The 9,735-nt window shown below is 57.2% G+C and overlaps 1 protein-coding gene across 1 annotated transcript in view; it reads right to left on the bottom strand.

Moving 5' to 3' along the window:
- Positions 1-9,735, bottom strand: part of LOC113206542 (pyruvate dehydrogenase (acetyl-transferring) kinase, mitochondrial) — a 25,183-nt gene that overhangs the window by 12,755 nt on the left and 2,693 nt on the right. The window contains exon 2 of the mRNA XM_052264425.1: positions 3,603-3,810. Coding sequence (XP_052120385.1) covers positions 3,603-3,810 — 208 coding nt within the window. The remainder of the gene's footprint in view (positions 1-3,602; positions 3,811-9,735) is intronic.

Below are 9,735 nucleotides of genomic sequence, written 5' to 3'. Positions count from 1 at the left end.
TCTCTCTCGCACACCGACTAACTCTCTTCGGTCGGTCGAGGACTTGATTACCGTCGCGATTACGATGATTGGGGCTTTGGGGGGATTGGCCCGCCACCCCCTCCACCTGCCGCCAGCGGGGCACAAACAACCCCCCGATGACGCCATAGCCGGCCGTAGGCCGTGGGCAGTGGGCACCCACTCGACTCAAGGGCAATCAATGTATGATTGACGGGGTGAGCAGGGCCGCCCGGCGAGGGCCGGTCCGGTCAGGTTCCCCCAGTGGGAGGCGCCGATGTGCTCCGAGGGTAGGCAAAACCAGCAGCCGCCTGATTCAGAAGATCGTTCAAGAGGGGCTCTCCCATACCTGCCCCATGAGTGCAACAAGGACGGAGCTATACGGGGCTATAGGAGAGCCTCTCTTAAGGTTACGCGGGAGACAATTTCGCCTGTACGCCGCCCTATGCTGCTAATGTTAATTTCGTTCCAAGATTGCCATGAAACTATGTGTGCTACAGACTTGCGGTTTTTTGCGTCTGGTAGTACTTCTTGAGATCTACTTCCTCTCGTCGAGAGATTTTTGATATTGTACACAGTTAGGCCAATATTTGGGTCCAAAGTATGTGATTTTCGACGATTTACAGACCTTGATTTGCCGACCTCTAGCGGGCTTCCCATTGGTCCAATCTCAAAAACTAAAACGTAAGGAAGTAGAGGAAAGTTCAGAGATTACGCTTCCATCAAATACGTGTTCGTCGGAGTGATAGTTTAGGCGGAATTTTGGAACGAAATTGGCCGAAAACCCGCTATACCCCACGTTTTGGCCGGGGAGTGCGAGCCAGGCGCGCTGGCCGGCCGGTAACTGATTTACGACAGGCGAGCGAGCGAGAGCGCATTGTGTGATTGACCGTTGTCTCATGCCGCCAGGCCAGGCCAGGCCCGACCCGGCCGGCCACCGCCTCGCCGGTGGACTGCTGTTGAGTGAGAGAGAAGGATGCTCTTGGAGACTGCAAGCGTGCGAGAGAGAAGCTTATCGGCAAAGGGTCGATCCTAATAGGCTGGCATCTCTCTCGCACTCTTGCAGTCTCCAAGAGCATCCTTGTCGCTTACACTATCCGTGCAAGTACAGACGGCCTGGCAGAAATTTGGTGCGAGGTGGTGCGGCTTGAACAGGGCGTTGCTGGCGCAGCATGCATAGTAGTAACAATTTTTCACACGCCGCTTGCTCGAGCCTACTGGCTTGTCTCGCGCAGGCCTCACCACGGATTACCAGTTCAAGTCAAAAAAATAAAAGTAGGCCGTTACAAATCCACGAACGAAACTTTAGATCGCGTACGTGTACGTCTACTTCGAAGGGACCGCAACGGAACCTTACGGGTGTCGCCCTAAAGCAATCGGACTTCTGAGTTTGAACTATGTTGTAAAACGACAGTGTGGTTGGTACCTTTCAAACCTGCTTCATCGACGCCACATTCACATTTCATACTTCTGCGAATGGCAGGCAACCACCAGCCTTCCTCTGAGGACGTTTGGCTGCTGATTAGAGAACTTTCCTATCTCCTGTTTTCACGAAACCGGTCCGATCCGATTAGGCGCACCCGAAGGTGGAGCCGAGGGGGGGGGGGGGGGAGGCGGAGAGGTCGCCGTTCATGCTACCAGTGTCATTGTGTTTTGGGGCGGATTAGTGGCTGCACTGCACCTCCCTTCACCCGATCACGTGATACTACGAAACCACTACTACCACATTGTGCGTGAGAGTCGCATGTGTATGGAGACTCGATCCCGTGCAGCTCCCCGACCGAATTCCAAATTTTGTAATTTACACGGATTTTTGTAACATTTCTATCAGATTACAGAAATGGTTGGGCGCGTTTGCCTTATCCTTTGCCTGTAAGGCGCCATACCCTCTGTGAGTAAGCAAACCTGTACGCACCGGCGTGTTCTGCCAAACGCATGTATTTCGAAAAACCAGGCAAACGGAGGGAGACTTCGTCCTCCGTTAGTAGAATTACACTATAGTAGTAAATGTGCACGGTTCACTACACTTTTACAGCGAATAAAAAATTATCAATTATTTAAACAATTTGAAGTTTTATTTTATTTTCCCACACTCTATACCTGTGGAACACCGTATTAGCCGAGCTTCGAACGCGACGCTTCTGCGTTAGTACAAATGAGTAAAGTACTTCCGGAGATTGCAAACTTGCGAGTCTCTTAGCTGTATACCCTTCTCTATCGCACTGCCTGAGCTCGCCGCTGTTGAGAGAGCAAGAACATAAGGCGGATTTAGTGGCTCGGGCTGGGGAGGGGGAGGGGCAATAAGATACACGCCTGACACCTTGCATTGTCCGTCAAACACTGGGCGGCTGTCGCTCGGTCGCTGCTCGGTGGCGAGGAGCGGAGCGGGCCGGCTGACAGCCACGGGACTACTCCCGCAGTCGGAATCCTAGTGCAACCCCGATTTGTCTCCCGCGTAACCTTAAACGATCTTCTGAATCAGACGACAGCTAAGCATTGCTGAGCGTGGCGGGCCGCCTGGGTGGTAGGCAACACCCTTGGATGAGCACTCCCGTGCGTGGCGGGCTGGCCCATCCTGCCGGGGGCCTCCACGGGGCTGGAGCTGAGCCGAGGAAGAGCAGGAGCCATCCAATGGGGGATGGGGGGATGGGAGCAGGAAAGAGAAATAGAGAAAGGGAGGATAATGGAGAAAGGGGCGAGGGGTGGGGCGAGAATGTGAGAGGGAGATAAGTTTCGGCCGGGGCGCGCGGAGCGTCCTTGGGCCGTCGCAGCCGGGCCCGCCGGCAGAGCGCGATTTTGCGCTGGAATTCCATTATTGGTTGGTCCCACCACGTCTTCCACCCCACAGGCAGCGGCAGCGTCGGCCAGCAGCTGGCGGCAAGGTCACTGGTCCCATCTCCTCTCCGGACAGAGGTCCTCCTGCCTGTCACCCTCTGCCCCCCCCCCCTTTTACCCCTGGCAGGTTTGCAGGTTTAAAATAAATCGGCTGATGCAGAGTTGCATCAGCAGGGCCGGGCCGGCTCAGCGCCCCTGCCGCGCCCAAAAGGAAAAAGGAAGGGCGGGCCGCGCGTATATTTAAATAAACGCGAGCGGGGCGGTGCGGGGAGGAAGGGACGCATTCGGGGCGCACGCCCCCCTACTCCTGTTGTCCAACCAGGACCTTGCCAACAACGTCCCCGCGGGCAGGCAACGGGCACCGTACTGCACAGGTAGTACAGTAGCCACGCTGACAGCTCGCTGGCGCACAGGGACGGGCCGAGTTACACTGGAGTGATGAGTCTCATCGAAAAAGAGGAACAGGAACTTTCGTTACCCAATTAAAGCGATGTTACTGTTTTCGTCGCTTTGTTTAAGTGATGATCGTGTGGAACATCGCTGAAATCGCATCACACGATTGCTTTCGATGATCGCCACTTTTGAGCAGCGACGATCGTCATGCAAATAAAGCAGTGTTTTTCCCAAATCATTACACAAATAGAGCGACAAAAGCAAGCGTCTCTCTCCCAAGAGAAACAAAATTGGAAGCACTCCTGCATTTTCAGTTGTCCCCGCCCCCGCCTACCTAGCTTGCCCGCCCGGTCCACAGCTGCGCCTCCCATCTTTACCTGTCGAGCGTGGTGGGGCTGATGTCGGACCTCTCGAAGGCGATGATCTCGGAGAAGGACCGCGCGTACCAGTCCGTCACCAGGACGACGGACGGCATCCTGGTCAAGTTCTCCGGCAGCAGCGCGATTTCCTTCATGATGTTGGCCAGCCGAACGGGCAGCTCCTTGCGCAGGAAGGTGAACGACTTGCGCTCGCACGCCTGGTAGCCTGCAACCGAAAAGAGGCAAATGCGGTTCAATAACGACTCATTCATTCCGACTAATTCACAGAAATCTGATATCGTTCATTTTTATTTCCGTTGGAGGACAGCAATGCGAGATGACTTGTGAAGGTTACAGGAGGAAAATGTTCCATTATGTGTGTTGTAAAATGACACTAATTTGAAATTTTTGGATGAGCGATTAGTAATATCGGAACGTATCAGAACTACAAAATATGTTGTGCAAATTTACAAATATATTTTTCACAGTGAGCGTGGTAAAGGGCAGAGAGGGCGGGGCGAGGCGACGGCAATTGAACCCCAAGGTTGCGCGCCGCCAGCGCAGAGGCAGCCAGAGGCGCGCTCTGGAAGCTAAAGGAAGGCGTCGCCATGCAGCGCCCGCGACGGGGAAACGAGACGGAAACAACTGTTACGGCGCGCCGGAAGAGCGCAATTATCTCATCGGCCATGATAACAAAAAACGAAAAACTCTGAAATGGAGCGACGGCGCGACAGAGAACTGCACAGCATCCATAAAATCTGCACGACAAAGGCAAAAGCAGCCGGGGAGCTCGAGAGCGGGGCGGGGTGAGAAAGGAGAGGGGGGCTTACGGGGGACTTATGAGCGGGAGCGGTGTGTCGCTCGTGTCGCGCCCGTGCCACAAACTGAAGCCCGCAATGTGCGCCGAGACACCACGGTAAAAACAATGTCTGCGCTGCGCCTTTTTGAGGGGGAAAGGAAAACTTTCAGAACTGTTCAGAACCTTTTTAAGTTTGGGGGAAACTACTAATATTGTGAGGTAAAATGAGATAATTTCCAACCACATATTTTTTGAAAATCATGAGGACTTTTTCCTAGTTTTCCTCAAACTATGGGAGTCCCTCAAAGTTTTCACTTTCTCCTCGGTTTTAACCGTGAAAATTCTACAATGCAACGGGGAAAAACCCAACAAAAACACGAGAGGAAATTTCTGTAGAACTGTAGAGTGGATTAAGGCCACGCGGACGTCGACCCGTTGAATCATGCGTAATGAAATGAGGTCTGGATGATAGCCGCGCGCACCCACGCCATACGTATGAACGCCACACCCCGCCCCACCCCCGCCCCCCCCCGCCTCGCCCAGCGTCTAGGCCGTCCACTATCTGTCTCTACACCGTCTGCCTGCAGGAAGTGGGACAGTCGCACATTCGACAGACACCAAAACGACCATGATTGATGACGACCAACAACCCGCAACAAGACGCGCCAAACGGTCCGCATCGTCAAGAGATACTGCGCCCCCAGACGTCCACACAGACATAAAGAAAAGTAAATGGTCATTACTGCCAATGAAAGGGCGGGAAACTGCACCCCAAAAAACTATGCTTTTGGGATTTGCCTTAATTTTTTAAGACAAGTTTTCTTACTTTACCCACCATCCAATAAACAAGTATTTTTTTTACGCGTAAAGCCAGATGGTTAACTAACGCCGCTCGCCCCGCGGTAAACTGTACGCGCAAACAGGCGTGCGTGTGGATTTGCCTATCCTCTACGGCGCCCCACGGTCGCGGTCGGGTAGGCATCCCGAACGCACTCCTGTATGCGGTACAGTATGACTACAGAAGTCAGTGGGGTTAGTCCGGGTTAATCAGCCACCTGTTGATTCAAGTGCTCACAGCGAAAAACACGAATGAAATTGCAGACCTTGTTAATTCTGCGGGGTGTTTGGGGGAACAAGAAAGTCCTCTTATCGGAAGCTGCAAAGGGTTCACCCAGGAAGAGTCTCGAATGATATAGCGTGGGCCGAACGGCGGCGCCACGCGTCGCCCCGCGCTATCAGGGAGGCCTCTGTGACAACAGCTGTTCCGCCGCGGGTCTGTTTGGGTCTGAGAGAGAGTGAGAGAGAGACGGCTGCACGGCGCGGCCGCCGTGCAAAGTCTACACAGCACCTCCGCCTCGCCCGCCTCTGCCCTGCGCCCGCCTCAACCCTTCTCCTCCTGCCCTGCGCCCGGCCACGCCCCCGCAGCCCGCGGCCCGCCCCGCGGCCCCCAGCCCACCATGCAGGCCGATGTCCGCGCCCGCGCCTCTGCTGGCCGAGCAGCGAGCAACACGTTGGCCTCCAAGGAATCCCCATTACGCCAGAAAGAAGGAGAGCGGTCGGCTGACGCGGCAAAGGAGCAGGGAGGGAGAGAAAGAAAACAAGACGCAGTTCGCATTTCACATTGTTTCTACTTTCGCAACAACATCATGTGATACAGCTGCTGTGCTGTATACAGTGGCACGCCCGCTGGTGCTCTGGCCCCCTCTCCAGGCGGCGCAGCAGTGCAGCACAAACAGCAGGGTACAGTGCAGTGCAGTACAGTGCAGATGCAATAGCTCCATGAACATGGCGTCGTGTGGCGAGGAGCCTCGTGTGCGATGTGCGCCGCTGGAGGTGCGACTCCTGGCCTGGCGTGCGGGCCGTGGACCCTCCCCTCCCCCTCATGGGAGCTGCTGCTACTGCGGGGGGAATCGACCCGGCCCGCTGGTACCGGACGGATACGGATAGAGAGACGAGGAGAGGCGAACCGGTTCCATCCGGTCTGGTCAGCCCCTCTCTCTCTCTCTCTCTCTCTCTCTCTCTCTCTCTCTCCCCCGCCCCGCAGTCTGGCCGGCGCACGGCGCACGGCCATTTGCAGCCAGCCAGACACAAAGCCAAGCAGGTGGCCAAGGCCTGCGCCGGGCCTACCGCACCACTCGCCGCCGCGCACGAGCAGAGGGCTTACAGGACCCGCGCGGGGGCGGGGAGCAAAGGACAAAATCCAACGGTTCTTCGCGAGGATTTGATTAAGGACACAAGACTGTTGCAGGCGCGGGGCCGGGGTGACTCCCCTCTCCGTGTTATCGGCACGATGAAGGAAACAGGTTGCTCAACGCCGTCGGCACCCAGGGCGAGGGACCCGCGGGGCACACAACAAGCTCCCCCACCACCGCCGCCGCCGGGAGGCCCGGCCAGAGGAAATGCAGGACGTCACCCGCGCCAAGCTCTGCATGCGTCACGACCCGCGAGCGGCCGCCAGCCCCGTCTGTGGCGCCGCCGGCCAGGACACGCCCCCCGCCGCGCCAAGTACGCCAGCTCCGGCTGTTGTGTGTACAGGGCGTACAGCCGCGGAGCTCTAAGGCCCAGACCAGACGGCTCGTCACCAGACGGGTGGTGCCCCCGCGGGTCAGGAGGGCGTGGCTCGGAACGGAAAGGGCCCCGCTGCTCGGCGGCGTCCTCAAGAACACACCGCCCGCGGCGGTAAACACATCAATAGCGCGGCTGGATAAAGATAATAGAGCAGGCGCCATAGCCAAAGCTATCCGCTCATCGGCCAAGGTGACGACCGAAAACCGATTCGCGCCCCGCCCTCTGCACACGAGGCGATGCGCTCGCTCATTGTCACCTCCACAGAGGTGCGACCGTCTGGCCACGCCCATAGCCCCACCACGGGTTTGCATGACACGGACAAAAACAACACACACAACCAGATCATACGCTAATGAGCTTGCGATGGCACGGAAGAGTATTGTGTCGCGAGACAAGATTTTCATTTTGCAAAAAGGCGTGGGCCGCCGCGGCACACCACAGAAGCCCCGCCAATCCAAAAAAACAAACAACCAACAACCCAACAGACCCAACAACCGGGGGTCACCGACCATGCACAGGGTCGTCATAGTCATCGACCTAGACCGACCTAATCCCATGCATTTGAGGTGTGCCACCAGAGCAGCGTCGGTGAGGTAACACCTCGTGTCGTGAGGCGACGGCGGTCGCTGCATGACAGCGCCGTCCGATGTCCGCGAGGATTTACTGATTAAGCCAGCGCGCGTGCAGGCCTCCCTGACAATGTGGCACCGAGGACGCCGCCGCCATCGCGCCATCGCTCGCCGAGGGACATTATCGCGAACTTTCTCTTCCTATCAATAAAGCCAACGACACGACACCGCCGCCCACGCCCAACGCCTCGGCGAGGGCGAGGCTCCTCATGCTCGTGCTGGTCAAAGTCAAGGACGCCCATGCGGAAGCCTTCCCAGCCCAGCCCAACAACAGCAGCCGCCGAGCATCCTCCGAGTGAGTGTCCTTCGCGCGATCCTTCCGCTCTGCCTGGACCTGGACACAGACCCGTGGCATGGGAGAGGAGTCCTTCACACGCTCGCGTGTCGCCGCCCGGCCGGAGGGGAGGGGGAAGTCCAGCACAGACACACACGGACGCCTCTGCCACTCGTGCATTTCACGATTAAAGTATATCAGCATGTTTCAAATGTGACCGCCAGCAGCTCCTCCGGGTCAAGGTCACGCAGCGCGACCCAAAACATCAACATTTTGTCGCTGTGTACGTGACAGTCCGCGCGCGCGGGCCGCGCCAAGCAGCAGAGAGACAATCGCCGAAGCTGACATAATGATGACCAACAGAGTTTCAAATCAAATCACACTCAGGCGTGGCCGGGCGTGGCGCGCGAGCACCAAAAGTGTAGCAGCACAGCATGTCGGCCGCTCCGCCCAGCCCCGCGATGCACCGGTCCGATAGCCTAAACACAGCCAGGCGCGACACACACGTGGCCCGCGGGCCCCAAAAACCAAAACCGGTGACATTCGATACGGCAGCAGTGACAGGGCAATTAGCAATAAATATTTAATCGCACGTCGCGCGACTGACACACATTCCAATTGCAGTTGCAATCGCTCATCCTCGCGGGGCCCCGCGGCCGGGCCGTGCGTGGGCCCAAGGTGACCAGAGAGTCGTGCAGCGAGCCGCGACAACACGCCTCGGGCTAAAACTTGCAGATTTTAAGAGAGAGAATATGGGAGGGAAGTTGAGGCAGATAGGGGTCGCAAACTTGAGCTATTCGCCAAGCCGCGCCTGCATGGGCCACACGCAACGCACTCTGAGCTCTTGGGCGTGTTTAGTTAGAAGGGGATGGAAGCAAGCGGTCGTATTACGTTTAGCAGACCCCAATTCCGTTACGGAAAAAACGGCGTATCGAACGAACGCAGCGCACTCTATATTTATTTATTTATTGAGGTGTACAGGCGAGGAGGCTGTTGCCCCCGCGGCCCGGCCGGCCCAGCCGGCACACACCGCACTGCCTTGCCCTTAGCTCGCGGGCGCCGCGCCAACTCTCGCCGGTGACCAGGCGCGCGCGAGACACGCCGCACGCCGCCCGCAAAAATCGGGAGCAAAAATGTAATCCGTTTAAGACGGACGCGTGTCACAGGAGCGTGACGGCGAGCCGAGGTGGAGAAGAGTTGGGGCGGCGAAGAGACGGCCGGCAGACGGGCGCTCATCGAGGAGCGCGGAAACAAAACCAAAGTGAAAGAGCGAGTCATCCGGGCGACAGGACGCGAGGGGGAAATACACAAATAAAACGCGCCGAGTTGGCAGCGGGGGGAGGAAAAGAGATGGGGGCGGGGGAGGGGCGAGGGGCGCACTTTGCTCGCTGAAACTGTCGGCTCAATTGTGTGGTGCACACTGCACACATCTTAGTTCCTTACACTGCTGAGTAATCAAGAAACTTGGGTTGTACAAAGAATTGGGTTTCACGGGCACAAAGGATCTGGAACCACTCTATGACAAACGGAATTTACCCCCTCTCTCCCAGCCCCGTCCACAACAAGCGGCGGTCGGCGTCGTGTGGGTAGAGTACAGTACGGCAGCACCCCTGCAGCCTCCCGCCGCCACCAGGACAACGCGAGCGCGCGGGGGCGAGGGCAAGGTACCCGTGACTTTGGCTGAAAGGCAGATTTGATTACAGAGTTTAAGAGGACGCCTCCGAAGCAAACGCCAGAGCAGACGGCGTCGTCGCGTGACCCCAATGTGGCCACGCCCCGCCCGCGCCCGTCGATGCGGAGAGTGCACCTTCTGTCCCGCCTAACGACATCGTTCGCGTGGCGTACAGTATAATTCCTGGTGGAATAACAACTTCCGCGGCG

Source organism: Frankliniella occidentalis, unplaced genomic scaffold (genome assembly GCF_000697945.3).
Source record: "Frankliniella occidentalis isolate FOCC.00 unplaced genomic scaffold, Focc_3.1 Scaffold19, whole genome shotgun sequence".
In the NCBI taxonomy this organism is placed as follows: Eukaryota; Metazoa; Arthropoda; class Insecta; order Thysanoptera; family Thripidae; genus Frankliniella; species Frankliniella occidentalis.
This window is presented reverse-complemented; position numbering and strand designations above follow the sequence as displayed.